Here is a 23,844-nt window from a genome sequence, read left to right as displayed (position 1 = left end):
GCGTCAGAAAAAGAATATATTAAAGAGATATTGGTGTCCCATCTGCTTCAAAGAGTTAAAAATAATTTGCTAAGTTTTAAACCAATATTTTCAATAACACTGTATAGAATAAATTATGAAAAAGATATAATTTATAAAAGATTTAACATTTATTTCTCATGAAGCTTTTCGATTCTAAGTAAAATAAAAAGTTCAAGAATAGGGAATTACGTTTCTCTTAGAACTATTGGTAACATTAAGAACAGTTTGTTTTTTTAAAAAAAACTATAATGCAAATTATTTTATTCATTTTCAGCAAAAATATACACAAAGATCCTCGTAGTAATACGTGGTTGACTCATTTCGTTAATTTTATAAAAAAAAAAATTTTTTTTTTAAAGGAAATCGTAAGCCTGAAATACGATTTTAATATTGCTGTGAACTAATCCACACCAACTCCATGTAAATTTTCTTAATTGAGTCAAAATTTTAACTTTTTTTACCATGTGGATACAATTATTATAATCATATTTATTATCATTCATTTATAAAGCAGCTTTAATTCTACTTCGATGATTGGCTGACAGCTTTGATGATTTGAAGACAAGGACAATACCGTCGCATGGAAGCACAATTTTCTCAAAATTTAAATTGGAGGGCAGATGATGGTTTGCTCCTAATTTTCCAGCTTTCGGACCGTGTTACTTGAAAGAACCGAGGATTACGATAAAGTGGATCTTGAACCACTAACATACGATCAGAGAAAGTGCATTTCGATCAAAGGCTCTATTCGAAGCACGGGATTCGAACCCCGGTGCAAACCATAGTTGATGAAGACTTTACCGATCAATAGCAATGGTGCCGAAGATTGCAGGTTTACTAAAGGGAGCATTGAGCTGGTTCATGATTTTTTCCTTTCTCATTTGCTCTTAAAATACAAAATGTTGTTTATTGTTGTTGTTGTTGTTAATTTACGTCGCACTAGAGCTGCACAATGGGCTATTGGCGACGGTTTGGGAAACATCCTTGTGGATGATCCGAAGACATGCCATCACAATTTTGATCTACTGCAGAGACGATGACACCTCCGCTTCGGTAGCCCGTCGACCTGCGCGCGAAGTCGAGCAATTTACGGTAGCACAGTTTAACGAGGACCAATACCGCACACCCTCGGTCCCTACGCAGACTGATCCAAGTGGTCACCCACCCGCACACTGACCGTAGCCAGTGCAACTAGTTCATAAGCAACTAGTTCAAATGAGTACAGTCTGAACGGCCCATAAGGTCAATTTCAATTCATTCGATTGCACCAGACGCGTGTGCACTGCTTTTGCGTGTGATTTCATGTTAAATTTTAGACGGTGACAATCCTCCTTAAATTTTAAAACTCGAAAAATTAAAAATTTTTGCCTATTGTCAGGTAGAAATAAGCAGTAAGAACTTACTTAACTAAATAAGAAAAAGCTTTTTTTAACTATATTTAAACAAAATTATGAGTTCAGTTTTTGTTTATAATAATTTTATATAATTCGAGTTTTCAATTCGTGCTTAGGTTATTGTTTTACAGATTCGAAAATGGAACCCGAGAGTTCTGTATCGCTGACTGAAATAAATCCTATTGATGTATATGAAGTGCTGGAATCCCGAAAATTTGTTGATAAATTACTCAATGGAATGTTACAAGATATAAAAAATTCTGTAATTATATTAACAAGTTTTTTTATTTTCTTTACTTTCAGGTGTTAGGAAAAAAAAGGGGGGGGGAATGCTTTTGGTTTTTAAAGAGGGAGAAAAAATTTGAATATTTATAAAAGTCTAACAATTTTTTGTTAAAAATGCGAATTTTAATGGTATTTTTTTCTAATTAGATTCTCATATTAGTAACTGTGTTATTAGCAAAGGTGTGTGGCGAACAGTTTTTTTTTGAGGACCTAGAATTATAGTGGTAGAGTTCTGGACAGTAGCAGTGGAGTTTCTAAAATAATACATCACATAGAACAAACTCATATACCAGTGTTTTCATTACAGAAAAAAAATGGGTGAGATTTTCTCACCCTTTCTAAAAAACAGGGTGAAATTTCAAAAAATTACATGAGATTTCTAAAAATTTCAACAAAAAACGAATAGACTTGGGGAAAAAATATTTCTTTAATTATAATACATTTTTTCTAATTTTTAAAGCATTCAATATTTTTGCTGCATCATCATGTGAAGAATGTTCTATATCTACTTTTACATCAGCTATTCTCATTAGGTTGCTGAAATGCTTATCAGTCAATCTGTTATGATATTTTGTCTTAATCCGGTTTTGGGTGCTAAATGACCTTGCAACAGATGCTGAATTATTCAAAAACATTAAGTAAATTTGTAGCATTGTGCACACACTTTGAATATCTGTATTTGTTTCGTTTTTACCTTTTCTACCGACATTTGTCTTAACAATGTATTTGTCCATCTTACATTCAGGCACAAAAAATTTAAACGTTTCACATGAAGAAACATTACTTACGGTGAAAACATGGTTGCAGAAAAATGTGTTCTGAAAGGGGTTTGGGGGGGTGTTCTGTTTCTGAACAATACTGGTAAATGGGGAAGCTAAATATCAAGGACCGATATTGAAAATAATGAAAGATCAAGAAAGAAAAACGAAGCGGATTTCATTCGAAATGGCGGAAGACGAAATTTTTTCCAAAATTCGCGAGATTCACGCATTTTGAAATTGATAGGGTGCGCGAACATCTCGCGTTAATAATTTTTTAATGCGAGGAAAGAAAAAAATATGCAAGATTCTCGCGCTGTAGTGAGAACACTGTATACGTTTAAATTTTGGGGGGTATTCAAGTCTTAAATAAGAAAGTGTCAACTAATAGAGCATAATTTTTTTAATCAAACTTCTCGATGTTGCACTGCATTAATAATTGTTCATTATTGTTTGTTTAATTATGAACTAATTAATGTGTTTCGGTTTTAGACGGCTTATACAGATTTAAAAGAAATTGCTATTTGTCATTTTGCATCTATTGAGACTGGTAAAAATGATGAACCTATTGAAAGAAAAAAGAAACAAACTTATGAGTAAGTATTTTTTTTTCTTCCTATAACATTATTTACTTTTACAGTAGATTCCATTAACTCATCTCAAACTAGCTAAGAACACGAGGCTGACCTTGCTACATTGAGAACATAAATATTCACCCTGAATTTAAAGGTAGTAATTCGTAAATAAAAACAAAATGATTCTATTTTTAAATATCACTGTTGTTATTTACTGGTGCAATTTAGAGATAAACTATCTGAACAGTTTTTAGTTCTTCTCTCTTTTAATCTTTCACATCGATTGATAAATATAATTTTTTGCCTTTGCAATGGCATTTTTTATTCTTGAATTAAAGAAAATGATAATGTTGTGATGATAACATTTGAAAAGATAACATTTGAATGATAACATTTGAAATGATAACATTTGAATGAAAATGATAACATTTGAAAAGATTTTTAACTAGGTTTTGATTTTGTATCTGTCATAAAAAAATTTTTTAAATTTTTTTAGTGACCTTGTTATTTATCCCGAGGTGTACCTCCCAATGGTGCACCTTGGGACAGTTAAAAAGATGTGAAAAGTTAAGTAGAAATTCTCTAACAAAACTAAATAAGTATAACTAAATAAATTTAAATTTTTTAATTTTGTTAATAAAGTTTTATTCTGTTAGTTTCAACTTCTTGTATGCCAATCCAACTGTTCAGAATCAAATAACAAACCTAAAGAACGTTCAAAGCTTTGCTCTGCTTAAGTTTTAGCAAAATATAATTTGAATCTATGTAAGAGTTGTCTTCTTTTTTGAGACAAATAAATGTTGCAGATTGATTCACTCATCTAAAAACTGATAACTCTTACTCATCTACATCAACTCTTTCAACGCATCCTACGAAGGCAAAAAACAGATCTTTTACCAGCTAATTTGATGTGAGCAAAATCTCCAATATGTAATCTTGTTTCATTACTTTTTCTAGATGTACTTTTTTCTTATTGTGAAAAATATTTTGTTGTCACTTTCAATGTTCATTTCATTTAAGCTGCAATCATCATCATCACTGTTATTATTGCATAAATCACTAATTACTAGTTTTCTTCTGGATGTATTTCTCACTAATTCTGAGAGCATTAAATCCTCATATTCCCAGATTTTTTTTTTACATTCTCCCAGTTTGGAGGAATGTTCATTTGGTTTGGCGAACCACACTCATATATAAGTGCATGTGCATCACATATTGTTCATCCTGAATGGTACTTGGAGGCTTGTAACATATAGTGTACGAAATTTGTTTCTTCCTCATCTGTGAATATTTTGCGACTCAGTATATTTAAAATATATATAAATTTAGAATTTTGCTGCTCTCTATTTTTTTAAAGGAAATAAAATTGCGGTTCAGAGTGGTCTTACTAATACTGTAGAATTCCACAGCTTTCTTTCAAGTCATTTCCCTTGATAAAATTTTCAGCTGCTTTTTCAACATTGTTAGCACAAATTGCTGGATTATTTTTATACTTTTTGCTTCCAATTCTTGTGATTAGTTAAGTCTAATAAGTTCCTAAAATAAGAAATAATAACTATTTAATAAACACAGATTAAATAAATTAAAAAATACTTTGCATGCACAATGTCTTTTTGTTAAAAATCTATTTTTAATAAGGATTAATTATGCATATTTAGTGTCCCAAGGTGCACTACATACCTAATAGGATATTTTAAAATATCATACTTTTAGGCTTAGCATTGGAACAATTAAATTTGATAACTTCTAAAGGAAAAGCTTTATACTTCATTATATTACCCATTATTAAAAAAATTTTTATTAAAATTTATTTCTACAACTAATTTAACTTTTATATAAAAATGAATAAACATGCTTCGAAAAATAAAAATTCGAATAAATTCTTACCTGCCTAATCAATAAATTCAAAATATGTTCCAAGGTTAGGTGATACTGACATATATCTGAATCTAAAAAAGCTAAAAGATAATTTGAAATATAAGACCAAAAATAAAAATGTCCCAAGGGGAGCCACCCTCTCCTATAGAAAATAATTTTTTGCTTTGTAATGACATTTTGTCTTGTGTTCTCCTTCATGTTCAGACAGAGAAGGGAGCCTGGTGATCTAAATTTTTTTTATTCTATATCTATTTATTTTTTAAAGCATTTTTTTAATTAACCAATTAAATGGGCTTAGAAATGTGAAAGAGTTCTGTAGATAACTTCAATGCATCATTCACTTTGTACCTGCATAACTGATTTAGAATATTATGTACAGTCCGCAAAAAAAAAAAGATATCACCCTGAATAACTTTTGTTCTAATGATCGGATTTTCACGATCTAAGTGTCAATCTTAATGGTTTCCGGGGGTGACCTCAAATATGCTAATTAATTAGTGCTAACTATTAATTAAGTTACGAAATCAGACACAAAAACGTACTTTCTCTGAATAAACATGTATTTTTTTTTACATATTTGGATTCCTGACCTTCAAAATAGACAAAATTTCGAAAAAAATGGGTTGTAAATTAGGTGGCAATAAGGATTTATATATCTGGCGATGGTTTAAAAATATGCCAAATTACCTCGCCATAGAAGGGGAAATAATTTATAACAACCATAAAGAAACTGAATGAATGACAAGATGGGAATAGATAGTGCTTCTCGTTGCTAAGCAACCAAAAAAAATTTTCGCGTTGCTTTCTGGGCTTTTTTTTTTTTTTTTTTAAATCTCCTTTAAAAAGGAAATTTAAATAAATTAATAAATTATTTTTGATTCTCCAAGATTACAGAATCTTTGAATTTTTATCTGACATTATTTATTTTTTTAAAGCTGTTTTAATGTAATTTGTATGACAGTTTTGAATTAAAACCAAATTTTCATAAGTTATCATAAATTTATGAAGAGTTCAGGGATGAGATTCTTCCGCGGATTCGCGGATTTCCGCTTTTTTTCAGATTTTTCCATTTTTCCCGCTAATTTCCGCTGAAATTTTTTTTTGCCAAGTGGATGCCAAGTTTTATGAGGAATTTAATTTTCCGCGGAGGGAAATTGTTGAAGTCCCTTTTCCTCCCTCTGAAGTTTCTCTAAAAATCATTTCCTTGGGATAAAACTGGTTGACCTTTATACAGGGATGAGATTTTTTTTTGTCTCTCGAATTTCAGCCTTTTTATCAAAAACTCCGATTCTCTAAAAGTTTCGTTTTTTTAAATAAATATCCCGTTTTTTTTAAATTCAGTCATTGAAGTAAAATAATTATATTTATTTACGATTTTCAAAGATAAACAGAAAATTCAATCTACGACCTAGCTGCTAACCCTTCCGCATTTTTACTTATTTTAGCTATTTTCTCCGATTTCAAGCACAGAAAATAAGATTTTCCGTATTTTTTATCCGTCGGCTGGATAGCTCGTATTTTCGTAATTCAGATCTCGATTTTTATTCACGCGATTTTAATATCAATCATCGATTTTCGTATTTACCTGATTTAAAAGTTGCACATTGCGATTCTTATTTACGCTATTTAAATATCGTATATTATGATTCTTATTTACGACATTTAAAAATCCAATATCGTGTTTTGTATTTATGCATTTTTAAAATCTCGATTTTATTATCAAATCTCGATTTTCGTATTTACCTGATTTAAAAGTTGAACGTTGCGATTCTTATTCAGGCGATTTAAATATTGTACAGTGCGATTCTTACTTACGAGATTTAAAAAATCAATATCGCGATTTGTATTTACGAGCTTTTAAAGCCCTATGTAGCAATTCGTATTCACGTGAGCTTAAAATCCAATATCGTGATTCGTTTTTGTGGTTGTAATATCGCGCGATTTAAAAATTATGCATCGGGATCAAAAAATTAAAAAATCATGATTTGTATTTTCGCATTTTTTAAATTCGATGTAGAGTTTCATATTTACGTGATTTAAAAGTCTCATATCGGAATTTATATTCACATGGTTTACAAGTTTAAAAATCGCACTTTTTTGTCAAATTTTTGTTTATATATATATATATATTTTTTTTTCCTTTTTTTTTCTTCTTCTTTTTTGTTTTTTTGGATTTCCTCTTTTTTACTTTCTGACTACTCTCATCCCTGAGAGTTGTAGGGTTAAATGCTTTTGCCCCTCACTTCGAGTTTCTTAGGAAAGAAAAAAAAAAGCGATCAAGCAAAGGTGGACCTGAAAAAAGATAGCTATTCTGATGCATAATCGCAAAATTTTATAGAAATCACGGTATTTATTTTCGATAAAATTGTAAAACTTAGTAAAAACAAAAAAAAACACGAAGAAAATTACGAAAAATAATAAGTTTTATTTATTGCGCATAAGCTGCAAGTAAATAGAACTCATAAAATAAGTAAATAAGTTCAAAATGTAGAAAAAACTTGGGAAAAATTACAGAACAATAAAAAAGGGGGGAAGAAAAATAATAATAAAAAATAAAACTGCAAGAAACCGGAAAAAAAATTCCGAAAAAAGGAAAAAAATTTCTAAAAATATCCGGAAAATAAAAGATATAATCTTTTCATCAGCTTACACGATTATATCAGCAAAAAAATAGCACTTTCTATTATTGTATCAATATAGCCAAAGTAAAATATATCAATGCAATAGTTTTAGAAGCACTCAAAAAAATTTTACAAAAAAATTACAAACGTAATGGAACACAATAAGTAAAAATATCAAGCGAAATCAGAAAATTAAGTATAAAGAAGAAACAGAATAAAACATGAAACGAAATCTATAAAGCGAGCTGCGAATTCAAATGAACTTATTACATGAACGTGAAATTTTTAAAGAATGATTTAAAATATTTTCGAAAAAGATAGCCACATTACAAAATATGAAACCAAAAGCGGAAATAGAGCTAAAAGCTTAAATAGAGGGGTTTTGTATTAAAGTGCATTCTTACTGCAGTGTTGTAGTGCGTTTGATTTGTTAGTTACCAAGGATGGGCCCGAAAATGGATGTGAGCAAGGAAATATTTATTATGCTGGATAATTTAAAGAAGTTAACAATTAATAAATTTAAAAAATTAATATTTATTTAAGAGAAAAAAATAGAGAGGAGAAAGAAACATGAATTGCCTGTTTCGCACATAATTTTAGCCACAGATTTGCCCGACATGGATTTGCGCGGGAAAAAATTATATAAATTAACAAAGAAATATTTTGGTAAATATATCTACAATAATATACGATTAACTCAATGATATTATATAACAAATTTTATTACTTTAGTTAGGAATCTATTGTTTTTAATCAAATTTCGAACCTGGTTTTTCGATTTGTTTTTTGGATAAATAAAGTTTCATATTAAATACTTATTTAAAATAGCTATAACTGTTGAAAGCGATAAACTAGATCATAAATTAAAAGTGATGAACTAGAACGATAACTATCTCTATCACACGACTTTTTTTTTCCGAATGTCGCATACCTCCCTTAACTATATCCGTACTTCTTCAACTACGATTAAAATAAAACTTTATTTTAAGGAGCAAGTCAAGAATTTGTACTTCTTAATATTTGCAAATGATATTAAGTAAACTTAGTTTGCAGTAAAAAGAGTTGATGTTATTTACACACTCCTTTCGTTAGTTCTTTAAAAAAACATGATTAAACGAAAATTAGGTTTATAATACCCTTAATTAAACAAGAGTAACAATTGTTACAATTTTTTTCAATACTTTTTCAACTCTGACACTCTTTTCATGAGATAACTTCTTTTGCCAACGATTTTGTCCCTTTTTTTTGTTAGTTGAAACCAGCTTACGTATTCTTGTAATTTTTACATTTTATCTTTGAAATTTCAATCTCGAAAGACATGCATGAAGTGACGCATAGTCCAAAGAATATAAGTTAAATAGTTGTAAGGCCGATTATTACGAAAACAATTAACTACTCTGGTTCAATGAAACAATTACAGTAAAACTTGTGTAAGTTGACCACTTCATGTGCATTGTTTTAGTGGCCAACGTAGACAAGTGGTCAACTTATAGAAGGGGTGGGACATTGCTTACTTTTTCGCTTCCTACATGTTGCTATACATTTAAATTTTTTTTTTACTTGACTTAAAAATTTGATTTAGCAAATGGCCAAATGAATATCTCAAGAAATGTGTTTAAACCTAAACGAACTTCAATTTGTTACACAGAAATAATTTTAATATTTAACTAACTTTTTAAAAAAAATTATTTTGGTAGTTATGCATGTGAAGTGTTTAATAAAAATAATTTCTTAAAATATCAGAACACGAAAACATTGAAAATTTTAACAAAACAAAATTATTTTAACGCTTTAAAATTTATTCTGTTATTACTACACATACAAGCCTATTTGCTCACTATTGCAACTGGAAGAGCAACTTTTCAACTAACACACCTGTTTTCAATGAATGAATGAAAGAAATGGTCAAAAGCTGACTCCCTACAGTTTCCCCAGATGGTCAACTCACAAAAAGGTTTAGATTAGCTTTTTACACTATTTCACCAAACAAGTGAAATATTAACATACATTGCAAAATGACAGAAAATTTTCTGAATTTTTTTTTCTGGTCAACTTATGAGGGTTTTAGAATAGAATTTCATAATACTCCTAGACAAAATTAACTTATTTCAGTGGTCAACATACAAGATAGACAGGTGGTCAAGTTACAAAGGTTTTGCTTCTTTATTATGTAGGAAAATTTCCGTTCTTGATAATTGAGGTCAACTTATTCAGGTGTAAAACTTACAAGTGTGGTCAACTTGGCAGGTTTCACTGTATAAATAAATCATTAATATTTTAGTTTTTTTATTACGAAATATTAGGAGAAATTTGTATACATAATTTCTTCAAAACGTGTGTTAAAACTATGATTATAAGTTATTTAAGAAGAAAAAAGTCAAATGGAGTAAAAGAACAATTTTTGAGATGATGATTCTAAAAATAGCACGTTTTTCAAATCTTTTTACAATTTTTTATTTTAGTAGTTGTTTAACAAAACAAGGCATATCGAACATTTTCCTGATATAGCAATATTTTTTTGAACTGTGCAAAAGTTGAGAAATCATACAAACAACTTTTAAAGAAAATATTTTCAACTTTTTAAGACAAAAGGGTAACTTAAAGGGTTAGCGCACAAGATTAACTTTGAATGTTGAATTAAAATTGCATGCCCATAGTTTTTTGTTCATTTAAAAAACAAAACAATCTGTTAAATTTTTCCCCTGTGCGCACATACGCATTTACTTTTCATTACTCGAATAAATAAGAAGCAATAAAAAAAAATAAAATTAATAATTTATCTTCATTTTTCGTAAACAATAGTATTTTTAGTAAATAGTCAGCTGTTCTGCTTCGAATGATATTGTGTGTGATCAGTATAATATTTTTAATTTCTTAACAAGATTTAATTCTCAGATAGCTGGCAATAATTCTAAGTTTTCTTTCAATAAGAACTTAGCAATAATTTAAAAAGTAATTTTATTTTAAAGAAAAACATAAATTAAAGTACTTAAATGATTGATTAGTATATTATTGGAAAAAAATATACATAATAGAATTTAAAAAAAATTGCATTAAAATTCAATAAAAAAGTTAGAAAAATAATTCTGCGAAACACGCACAGACAGGTAATTTACAAATTTATTTTAAGATTAAGGCGATATATAAGATGTAAAGAAGTTTTAAAAAACTCTACTCTAAACTCAGCTGCACGACAGCCCATGGAGGGCCAAGGCCTACTGTGCCCACCTCAGTTTTCTGGACCTAGGGCTCTGGGGTGCAGGAGCAGATGTTCCGGTCAGGTGGTCAGCCGAACGCGGAACCCCCAGTGTTTAGTTCCCAATCATGCTTGGTATTTATTTATCGACCCACTGAAGGGATGAAAGGCTGAGTCAGCCTTGCCCGGTCCGAGGAATGACATCGCGAAGCGCTACCGCTCAGCCACCGGGCGAAGTTTTAAGATGATTAAAAATGTTGACTACGCATTCGTATTAATAATTATAAAATATATATTCAAGAAATTGATAAATATATTATTCCAAATCTATGCATACGTATGTATATTATTGAAATTGTATCAGTTATTGAAAAAGAAAATCAAAAATTAAAAAATAATTACATTAAGTAAGCACAATCTGGTGCATAATCATATTCTATCAGATGCACGCCTTTATAAAACTAGACATTCGTTGAATAAAGTGTTTTTTATTCAAAATGTTTTATTCATAATTTCTTTACTGAATTACAAATAAATTATTAAATGACTAAAAAGAAACATCGTATTTTATAGTTTGAAAGAAATAAAAATAAAAAGATTAGCAAACGATTATTAGCGAAAAAAATATGAATGAAATTTTACACTACGCGCGCGAAGTCAAGTTCCTCGCAAGTTTATCACATTTTAATATTAATCGCCCCATTTAATCATTTTTTTATTGTCGCCAAATTATTTTTTTAAAAATAATTAATTTTAATTTTTTTCAGATTCTAATAAATAAAAACAGTTGAAACTTTAGATTTTTCTATTGAAAAATATGTAGATTATTATGGTATAAAAAAATTCATACTTTATAATTCAATATTTTTTCATCCTCACTTTAATTAAATAATAAAAAATAATAAATAAATATTAAAAATTATTTTTTTCATGAAATTATCTTTGGGTAAATGAGTTTTATGAGTGGGTGAAATTTTTTTTTGAATTGCTTCATTAGTTTTGAAAATATGACTGAAAACGCAAAAAGCGAAATTAACATTAAGGGGTACGAACTTTGGATCGCTCTCCTGACCAAACTATGGGGACCACATTTCCCAGATTGCGGCTACCCCCTATATTTTGAAGGTCAGGAATCCAAATATGTAAAAAAAAAATACATGTTTATTCAGAGAAAGTACGTTTTTGTGTCTGATTTCGTAACTTAATTAATAGTTAGCACTAATTAATTAGCATATTTGAGGTCACCCCCGGGAACCATTAAGATTGACACTTAGATCGTGAAAATCCGATCATTAGAACAAAAGTTATTCAGGGTGATATCTTTTTTTTTTGCTGACTGTACATCATCAGTAATATTCAAAAGCAAGCAAAATAACCTGTTTCATATGGCTACCATTAAGATTTAATATTTTTTTGAATTAAAGAATAGAATCAATTGAACCTTTCTATATTTAACATTTTATTTCGCAGTGCTGCTATTTTTGAAACAGTATTGCTAAAATGCATTTATTAGTTTTGGTTTCATCACTTTTCAGCAACTTCAGTTGACTAAGCAGTTTCAATTTAACCTTGAAAATTAGCTAATGGAATGGTTAAAAAAAATTTTTTTTTTTTCTTCCAAGTACTACTATTTATTGGTAAAACATAACTTGATTTTTTTTAATTAAATGTCTTAAGTTTGTTTTGTTTAAGAAGGCAGAAGCTCAAAGTTTTTAATATGTTTTCAGTTTTCTACAATGTTTCATTTATTTGTTTATTTATTATTAATTTATTTTTTCAGTGTTGGATATTTATCTGACTGCATAGCTTCTACTTTAACTAAAACACTTCATGAGAAACTTCTTGCTCTTCAAAATGATATATATGCTACCTCAAAAGCTGTTATTGAAGAATTAGAGATGAAAATTTCTGATAATGAAGAAATGAAATATTCTGAAACTTCTTTGTCTAAGCAAAATGGATCTCACATTATTTACTCTTCAACTCCAAATAAGAGAAACAGAAAAAGATGTATTGAGGGAAATACAGGTAAATTTTGTTTCCCAATATTTAATCATAAAATTTTTTCTCTAATAATTTGTATATAACAATATTATGTATTCACATTAGTTTTAAATGTTCAACATTGCAGTTACATGCTCAAATTTTTCGCTAATTTTATATTTTTACGCACAATAAGGCATAAAAAAAATCATATTGTTAAAAATCTGCTCCTTATAATAATAAAGACAAGTTGATACTTAAATTAAACAATGAGTAATTTTGTTAATGTAATTTTTTTAGATTAAAATTTAAAGATTTGGTAAAATTTTAATTAAATTCTACCTATTGCTGATAAGATAGAAATTTTGAAAAAATATGAGAATGGTATTTCTGTGAAGACTCTTGCAAAAGTATATAAAATTGGAGAAAGTACTATATATGATATAAAAAAGCAAAAGATAAGAAAACAATACAGTGAATATCCTGGAGGAAAAACGCTTGGAAAGTTAATGCATGAAAAAATATCTTGCTTTTGATTATGCACTTATCGAATGATATAAAAGTGCAGGAAAGAAGTATTTTTGTACACCTAAGCATATGTGGATTAAAAAAAAAGCAAATTTACTTCATTCTCAACTAAAATTAAAAAAGGTTTGCAGTTATAACAGTATATGGTTTCGTCATTTTAAAGGTCGAAATAAAACTTTGTTGAACTGTGCAGAGAAACATATCCCGAATCATATAGGAATAGCATAAAAATATGTGAATATGAATGAAACAAAATGTGAAGAAAATAGTGATGGAAAAATTTGTAAACCTAAAAAATTGGTTGATTCTAAACTTCCTATTTCAGGTGAAACCTCTTTGAAGGAATCAAAAGTAGGATCACATTTGACTGCAGATATTCAATCCAAGTCAACAGTGCAATCTAATGTTAAAAACAAGTATGTTATTCTACCTATTGCAGATAAGATAGAAATTTTAAAAAAATATGAGAATGGTATTTCCGTGAAAACTCTTGCTAAAGAATATAACATTGGTGAGCGTACAATATATGATATAAAAAAGCAAAAGGAAGAGATAAGAAAATGTTACAGTGAATACCCTGAAGGAGTAACAGTTAGAAAGTTTATGCATAAAAAAATGACTCTTGCTTTGGATAATGCTCTAATAAAATGGTTTAAAGAGTGCAGGAAGAAAGGTATTTTTGTATCCAATCATATGTGGATAAAAAAGGCAAATTTACTTCATTCTCAATTAAAATTGAAAAGGGTCTGCAGATATAACAATCTATGGCTTCGTCACTTCAAAAGACGAAATAGAGCTTTGTTTAGTTTTACAGATATCTCAAATCATATAGGAATGGCAAAAAAATATTTGGATGAAAGAAAATTCGATAAAAAAACTTTTAAATTTGAAAAATGTAATGGTAATAACAGTCGTATTACTCTACCTATTGCAGATAAGATAGAAATTTTGAGAAAATATGATAATGGTATTTCTGTAAAAACCCTTGCTGAAGAATATAACATCGGAGAGCGTACAATATATGATATGAAAAAACATAAAGAAAAACTTAGAAAATATTATAGTGAATTTCCTGATGGAATGATAGTTAGGAAATTCATGCGCAAAAGAACAAGTCCTGCTTTAGATAAGGCACTTATAGAGTGGTTTAAGCAATGTAACAAAGATGGCATTGTTGTATCTAATCATATGTGGATGAAACAAGCAGAATTACTTCATTCTCAATTAAAGTTAAAAACTGAGTGCAAATATGATGATAAATGGCTTTTTCGTTTCAAGGACCTAAATAGAATCTTCTTCCATCCTATCCAAGAATTGGTCCTTGAACATGATAAATTTTTAGAAAATAATGTGGAAACTCAAAGATATGATAAAGAATGTGATAGAAAAATTAGTGAATCTAATGAATCATTAATTGAATGTGAACTTCCTTTTTCAGACAAAACACCTTTAAAGGAATTAGAGGTAGGACCACCTTTGACTGCAGTTGTTCAAACAAAAACAATGATGCAATCAAATATTAAAAAAAAGTATGTTACTGTACCGATTGCATATAAGATAGAAATTTTGGAAAAACTCGATTCTGGTATTTCTGTAAAGGCTCTTTCTAAAGAATATGCCATTAAAGAATGGTCAATATATAATATAATAAAGCAAAAAGAAGAACTAAGAAAATATTATAGTGAATTTCCTGAAGGAATGATAGCTAAAAAAGCTATGCAAAAGAGAACGAACCCAGCTTTTGATAAGGCCCTTATAGAGTGGTTTAACCAATGTAGAAAATATAATATCTTTGTATCTAGACATATGTGGATCAAACAAGCAAAATTACTTCATTCTCAATTAAAACTGAAGACTGAGCCCAAATATAACAACAAATGGCTATTTTGTTTTAAACGTCAAAATAAAATTTTGCTTAATTTAACACAGAAGCATGTCCCAAAGCATAAAGCATCTACACTAAAAGAGGATAATGAAAATAAGATTGAAAAATGTGATGAAGAAGATTATGCAAAGAATAGTAAGCTTAAAGAATCTTTAATGAAATGTGAAGTTAGGCTTATAGACGTAATGACTTTATTTAATTCTAAGAAAGATAAAAACAATATTGTCTCCAATATAAAACAGACTATTATTGATGGCCACAAAATGGAGTGTTTGCCGCAAATATCCTCTGTAGAAAACCTTTGTGAAAATTCGGTTTTACAATTTCAGGAAACAAACATAGCATATTCTTCAGATGGTTTAGCCGAAAATGAAATTCCTGAAAATGCTACAGGAAAAAATACGAGTCCATCTAATGAAAAGAAAACTGGTAAACGTAAGCATAAAATTTTGAGTATTTCTCAAAAGCTTGAAATTTTTAAAAAGCTTGATGAAGGCATAGCAGTCAAAACTCTTTGTGAACAATATGGTGTGGGATTCTCTACAATATATGATATGAAAATACAGAGGGTAAATGCAAAAAAATATTTAAGTAAATGTTCTAATCGAATGATGGTTAAAGAAAGTGTATTAAAATTATCAAACCATACTGTGGATAAAGCACTTATTGAATGGTGTGAACAATGTGGTGAAGAAGGAATTTCTATCTCTGGTGCTATGTTAGTGAAACAAGCAAAGTTACTTCATTCCCAATTAAAACTAGGAACAGTTTGTAAATATACAAAGAAAAAATGGCTTCCTCATTTTAAATATCAATATAGAAATATATTATCCAAAATTCCGGCTTTAGAAAGGCTATTCTTTAAAAAATCAGAACAATGCAGGAATAATTTGGTTTTTGCTACTGAAGAAACGACCATTAATAACAGCAAAACAAAATTGGAACCTCAGATTTTATATGTTGAAAACTTATCTCCATATGATTTAGTAAGCAGTGAAATTTTAGACAATAGAAATAAAGAAACTCTACTATCCAAGAGTACAGATGATCTTGATATAAACAAAAATACTCATGAAATCAATACTTTACTTAAATGTGACAATTTGAAATTAACTGATGAAGATTCTATTAAACGTAGACATAGTATTTTATCTGTATATGATAAGCTTGATATTTTGAAAAAAATTGACATGGGTATTTCTGTGAAAAACCTTTCTATGCAGTATGGTGTTGGTACGTCTACAATTTATGATATGAAACAACGGAGAGCTAAGGTACGAAAGTATTATGGCAAAATTAAGACAGAAGTGACTGAAGAAAATTTGTCATCGTCAAACATTTCTGTGGATAAAGCGCTCATTGAATGGTGCCAGAAGTGTGGTGGTGAAGGAGTTTCTATTTCTGGTGCTATGTTAATAAAACAAGCAAAATTGCTCCATTCTCAGTTGAAACTAAAGACTAGTTGTAAGCATTTAAATAAGACATGGCTTCAACATTTTAAAAATAAGTATAGACAAATATTATGTGAAATTCCTGCTTTAGAAAGACATTTCTTTAAAAAGTCACAAAAATGTGTGAATAATCTGGATCCTGAAGAAACATCCATCAATGACAACCTACCTCAGATTTTATCTGTAGAAAGTCTTTCTGAAAATGTTAAAGTAGAATTACCATCCTCTGATTTATTAGAAAAGAAAAGTATTGAAGAAGTATGTTTCCCAATCAATTTAGTCAGCAGTACTGTTTTAGGAAATACAAATGAAAAAGCTACGATATTCAAAAATACAGAAGTTTATGATCCAAGTAAAGATACTCATGAAATCAATACTTTGAGTGAATGTGATAGTTCAAAATTAACTGACAAAGATCCCGTTAGACCTAAACGGGTTTTATCTGCTTCTGACAAGCTTGAAATTTTTAAAAAAATTGATATGGGTATTTCTGCAAAAAGCCTCTCTTTGCAATATGGTGTGGGTCGATCCACTATTTATGACATGAAACAGCGAAGAAAAGAAGCAAGAAAATATTGCGTGGAAGGTACTAAACAAAGCGAGATAATGACACCAAACCATTCTGTTGATAAGTCACTCATTGAATGGGTTCAACAATGTACCAGAGAAGGTATTTCTGTTTCTGGTCCTATGTTGAGGAATCAAGCAAAGATTTTTCATTCTGACTTAAAATTAGAAACTGATTGCAACTATAACCGGACGTGGCTTCATTCTTTTAAAAATTTGTATAAAGATATACTTTATTCTTAGAGAAAGTGTAATTAATAAATTTGTGTTAAAAAGGCCAAGCTCATAAATAAAGATTATGATCAATAAAAAACTTCATGATAAAATGATGTGATAATGATATGATACGTGATTAAAAAAAATTTAACACTGATTTTAAGATAATTTTATATTTCAATAAAAAATTTGATTTTTTATAATTACACTTTTGAAAATGTTATAAACTCCATTTAGTTGTTATTAATGTCATTTTTTAGCCAAATCAAATGAATATAATGTTCTTTATTTGATACTCTGTACGTAAAACAATTATAAAAGATTACATTCAACTAAAAAAATTTCATTAAAAATCTGTTTCTCTCTCTCTCTCTCTTTTTTACTGACATGTATATTAAATTACCTCTGTATATATTTATTTAACATTTTTCTCTGAATGCTTAATTACAAATATTCTTTCTGTGCATCATATTATAAAAATTTATTTTAAAAATCATGTTTAAATTAGTGATAATTCATTTGTTATATACATACATCTAAAATTTGCTATGTGTTTTTAGAATTTAATAGCTATTTCCAAGGAATAAAAAAATATTTTTGCTTTTTTCTCTACTGTCTTTATGCTTATCTATTAATTTAATTATATTATATTAAATTACATTATAATTACATATAATGTATTATCTATTAATGCTATATTCATGTAATCTGCAAATTGGGCCATGAATTAAATTTTTTAGTCATTTTTATGTTTAAATACTATAATGAAAACTATTTGCAACACAAGTCATTAGACAATTTTTAAACCTTGAAATTTAATATGTTTGTTCATAAATAATGTGTCTACCACTTAAATATTTTAGTTTCGTTAAAATTGATAACTTGAAAATATAGCAAATGTTTTTGAAAAATTTCAGTTTCATTTCAATAGAATTGTGGGTAAATAGGTGCTAATTCATTTTTAAAAAAAATTATATTTTAATTCTTAAAAAAAATCTATTACTATAAAAATCTACTAATACAAAAAATAATTTAATAAAATTTTTACAATAGAAAAGCATAGAATATTTGGTTTCCTTTCCGTTTGACTCTGTTTCACTCTGGACTGGTCTTAAGACTCTGTGTCCAGTAAATTTAAAAAAGGAACAGAGGGGTCACAGCGTAGGTCATTGTTAAACTGTAATATACCATTAAATGCTTTACTTCACACGCAGGTCTTCAGGCGACCAAAGAAGGGGAGGCATCCCCTCAGCAGATGATCAACGTTGTCATGGCATGTTTTCGGATCATCCTTAGTGATGTTTCCTAGACCATTGCCAATATCCACTACTTCAGTTTAGCTCCGTTGGTCGAATGTGAAACTATTTGGCCAATTGTATGTTTGAAAAAACAAAATGTTTCCCATTTTAAATGGTTTATGCAAGAATAGATAATCAAATTCATGTAAAAATGTAGTTGCATAATGTTTTGTATTAAAGTATCAAGTAATAATCTTTTATTTATACAAGCAGCAGATATTTTCAAGTGCTAAATTTTTAACTGTCAGAAATTAGGTATAATTCTAAAATATATAATTAATGAGAGAAATCTGAATATGTATACAATTGCTTTTAAATTCAGACGAAGGTCCGTGTGCTTTCAAATTCAGGGTTTAACTATTGGCCAATCAATGAAATGTCAGATAACAAAATAATGAAATAAATAAGGCAAGGTTATTAAAAAAATGCCTGACAAGCCGTAATTTTGTTTTATTCTGTTTATGGGTAAATTTCTATTTCTTACATGGTTAGAGTACAACTAAAAAATATTTAAATTTTTGCTTGTTCCCAAAATTTTTAGTATTTTTATTCGAAGTTAGAAAATGTCTATGAATTTACATCTTTCTTCTATTTAATTGATAAATCACCCTACCACGTAAGCATTAACATGCAGTTTTTCTAATTATTGTCACTGAAACTGTTAAAATAAATGAGGAAAGCAAGAATAAGCAGCAACAATATGATTAATCATTCACTGAAGAGTGTTTTTTTTTTCTTTAAAAAATATCATATAATGAAAAATTATTATGATAAAATTTTCAAAATTTTTTTACCCTCTTCGCTTTTCTTTTGTCTTAAATAGAACAATACAGTGCAACCACAACTGTTTCCAAGACATAGCTCCTGCGGTGTTGGTTCTGATCAGAAGATAGATCAGAGCGTGTATTAAAAAATGTAAAACTTCTCTAATAGTAATACAGCGCATATGCATTATGGAAGATACAAGATCTTTCTATATCTGAGTACCCTTCATTATTAACTGTTTAAAAACACACTAAAAAAGTCAAATATGACTGTTTCTAGAACTTTTTCAAAAACAAAATTTTCAAGATTAAAAAAAAAAATTCTATTTATTTCTCATTATTTAAAAATATTTATCTTGAAAACTATGTTATGGTAGAAAAGAAATAATTAATCAAAAATTCTCTATATATGGACCTGGGTAAACTTTCAATGCCTTTTTTTCTTTCAAAATTATAACTTCAGTAATTTTAAGTCTGATTTTTAATTTAGATAGTGCAAATAAAAATCTTTAAAAAAAAAGAGAGAGATTATAATAATAAAAAGCAGAATGGAGAGAACTATAATAGAACTCAAACAAGTCTCATGAGTTAAAAACAGTCAAATGTTATTCTAAAATTTTTTTAAAATACCCAACTTTAAGCTTGTGATTTATGAAGTTCTGCATTTAAGTTATTTAGAAATAAATCAATACCTTCTCTTTACTATTCAGTGAGTGACGTGTGCAGATCACTGTACAGTATAGATTTCAGTGGTACAGATACAGTGTATTCATTACAGAAAAAAAAAATGGGAGAATTTCTCACCCTTTCTCAAAAACAGGGTGAGATTTCAAAAAGTTAAATGAGATTTTTAAAAATTTCAAAAACAGGAATAGACTTGGAAAAAAATTATTTCTTTAATTATAATACATTTTTCCCATCTTCTAATTGAATATTTTCGCTGCATCATCATATGGAAAATGTTCTATATCTACTTTTTCATCGGCTATTATATTTATTTTGCTGAAAAATATCCGTATTTGTTTCGTTTTGACCATTTCTACCGACATTTGTTTCATTTTGACCGTTTCTACTGACATTTGTTTAATTTTCATTTGTCTGTTACGGAGTAGAAGATTTCGCCTTAACAAGGTATTTGTCCATCTTACATTCATGCACAAAAAATGTAAACGTCTTACATGAAGAAACCTTACCTACGGTGAACACGTGGTTGCAGAGAAAGGGGTTCGGGGGGGGTGTTCTGCTGTTCGCACCGGTTCTGAACAATACTGATGAATAGGGAAGCTAGATAACAAGGACTGATGTTCAAAATAATGAAAGATCAAGGAAGAAAAGTGAAACGCATTTTATTCAAAATGGCAAAAGGCGAAATTTTTTCCAAAACTCATGCATTTTGAAATTGATTAATAGAGTGCGCAAACTTCTTACGTTAATAATTTTTTATTGCGAGAAAAGAAAAAAATATGTGAGATTCTCGCGCTGTAGTGAAAACACTGAGATATGTGGATGCATCAGGCAAACTCTTTGTTTAGATGTCCCTGAAAAGGGGATTGTGATTCTGTTAGAAAGCAAAAAATAATTTTAAAAATTCGGATCATTTAAAAAAGAAAATCCAACTATATTCTTTAAATTCATTTTTATGTAAGTGAAAACTTTACTATGGTAACGAATTTTAAATTAACTGTTTCCAATGAAATAGTAGTTTGCTTGGCAAAATTATTTTGTTAAAATCCATGCTAAATATGTTTGCAAGTTTGCTGGGAACATATATTTTTAAACCTGAGTAGTGTATATTTTTAATTTACTGTGGGAAAATAGACAATATATTCTGAATCACAAAATGTGATTTTTTACCTCCCACTATACGATTCACAAATTATGCAAATATTTGAACGATTGAATCGTGCTCAGAATTTGAGTTTGCAACCAATAAATTGAATTTCTGCAAATTTTGGAGTAATCACAAATGCATTTTATGTGTTGCATAAATGTTGTTTATCCTCAAATTCAACGCATCTGTTGTTGAATTAAATAAATGCTGCTAGTCCCCAAATTGAACGCATAAATTGTTGCATTAAATACGTATTTTTGGTACCGATCAATCGAGCACAAAAAATTTATTGATTTGCATATCGCATTTACGCGAAAGTACGATTTTCATCCTCTGTAAATCTTTTATCCCGAATACGTGTTATTTACTTACTGAAACGCAAATCTGAAAACTTAACTTTTATATTTTGGAATATAAAACACATAATTTTAATTAGTTTGGAAATAAACTAATTGCTGAAAATAAGCAGAATATTTGTGATCTTTAACCATGAAATCGGATTTTAAAGTATCAAATTGTTTGAAAGTCCAAATTTAGTTTAAGCTGTTGTTTATAAACTAAAGTCTTTGCTGAGTTTAAAAAATCACAATTCTGTAGAATTTTATTAATTTTTCTTCCAAAAGTAACATTTTATATTATTACAATGTTTTTACATTATTTAGAATATGAATGCTATTAAATACGGTGATATGATCTCTGATCTCAGGGTTTTCAATCATAACAAATGCCTTTTAACATAATATATATTTAATAACAAAAAGATGATGATAATGGTACAGTGTTATGGAGGAAACTGATTAGAAACTAATGATTTTACATTACTGCGCAGAGCGCCATCTATTGAGCTTTAGAAATTATAATTAATAAGGAGAAATAATATTAACAAATGCCTGGAAATTAAATCATAGAAACACTTAAAAAAAAAAATCCAACTAAATGCACGCACTTCCGACCGACGGTGAATGACTTGATTTTCAAATCGCAATTCATATTCTGATTTTTACATTTATCTGATTGTGATCAGAATCGGATGATTTGCAAAGTCACTAACCGCAGTCTTGTTAACGAATCATATATTATGATTTATTCCATCATTATTTGAAATCACATTATTGCGTTTTGCTAACCAAACATCGCGGTTGTATTTTTGCGACTTACGTATGTATAGCGCGGCTTTGAGGAGAACTCCTCCAGACTAAAAGTTTGGGACTGTCTGCTACTATGGTAACAAGTAAGAGCACATTTCTAATGGGGGTGAAATGGAGTTACTCATGACAACCTATGCCAAGGTGAAGATAAAATTATTCACCCTACAACCCTATTTGAAGTGTCTTTTTCTCGTAACCATTCTCGCAGTTGTCTGGAGGAGTTCTCCTGAAAGCCGCACTATAAGCATCGTGATTTGTATTCCAGCCAATTAAACATTTAGTTGTGGTACGTTATGCGTACCAAATGTAAGAGCTTAAATCATATGTAAGACTGATTTTTTTAATTTATTTATATAGGTTTTATTTTAAATTATTTATGTCTTTTGTGCTGCCATCTGTATAAGTATCATGTAACACAAAAAGAAGAAACAAGAGTTGAAAGCGTCATTTACAGTTTTCCTCCAGAACTAGTGGCACATGAAACTAAAGCTAACTTTGATTAAGTTTTTTTTTTTTAAATAAACTGGTAAAATATTTTTAAAAAATTTTGCTTAGTAAATAAAAAATGATTACTTTTTGTTAGAAAACAAAATATGGAATTGTTAAAATTTCATTAAAACTTTAAAAGTCTTTTTTTGTGCATTATTTTAATTAAATAAAAAAATGCACATGTTTTAAAATCAAATATAATAAAAATATTAAAACTGAAGAAAAAAATTAATTTTATGTTGGGGAAATATTTAGTTGATAAAGACATAAATAAAAAATATCTTATGTAAAAAAAGAAAAATCAAATGTAACTAAGCTATTAAATTATTATTACAATAAGAAATACAGTAGGCTTCAGACTAGTTTAATTAAGCATAAGGGTTGCTGGGAAACAAAATAGCCGGATAGAACAAATTTCCACTTTCTATCCACTTTTAATTAGATAATAATATTAAGCTAATTAGCTAACAGAAAAAATTCTCTTAAGTTTATTAATAAAGTGCAAAAAAAAAAAAGAATGTTTATGATAAGGAAGAGTCAAAATGTACTGGCGACCAATTTAGCATTCTTCATTTGTGCCTCCCCCTTCCAAAAATTTTTTTAAACGGCCGGATAATCAGAAACCTATGATATTAACAAAACATATTTTGTATTTATTTTTTTGTTTACATTTTTAAGTATTGTCTATTTTACCATTATTTAAATTAATCTGAAAAATAATTGCTACCTGTTAAAATTTGTGAACAATTAAACTTAAAAATTTTTTATTTCTTTTTATATATTAAAATTCCCTATTAAAAAAAATTTAATAATGATGGGATGCAATTTTACAGAATGAATTTCATATAAATAAAAATGCACAAAAATGTAAATGTTTATAATATTTTACAAGTATTTTGATCTTTATAAAAATAAAATTTAGTATATTGTTTAATTTCTTTTTTTTTAATTTATCA

At 28.5% G+C, this 23,844-nt stretch overlaps 1 protein-coding gene across 1 annotated transcript; it reads left to right on the top strand.

Moving 5' to 3' along the window:
- Window positions 1–1,394: 1,394 nt before the first annotated feature.
- LOC107442316 (uncharacterized) lies at window positions 1,395–17,960 on the top strand. Its single transcript, XM_016055850.5, has 4 exons — window positions 1,395–1,677; window positions 2,951–3,054; window positions 12,509–12,756; window positions 13,565–17,960. The coding sequence occupies exons 1-4, from the start codon at window positions 1,555–1,557 to the stop codon at window positions 17,383–17,385; spliced, it is 4,296 nt and encodes a 1,431-aa protein (XP_015911336.4). The 5' UTR covers window positions 1,395–1,554; the 3' UTR covers window positions 17,386–17,960.
- Window positions 17,961–23,844: the final 5,884 nt, after the last annotated feature.

This window comes from Parasteatoda tepidariorum, chromosome 5 (genome assembly GCF_982258835.1).
Source record: "Parasteatoda tepidariorum strain Cologne lab strain chromosome 5, Ptep-v5.0, whole genome shotgun sequence".
Lineage (NCBI taxonomy): Eukaryota > Metazoa > Arthropoda > Arachnida > Araneae > Theridiidae > Parasteatoda > Parasteatoda tepidariorum.
Note: the sequence above shows the minus strand (reverse complement) of the source record. Positions and strands in the feature narration are given on the sequence as shown.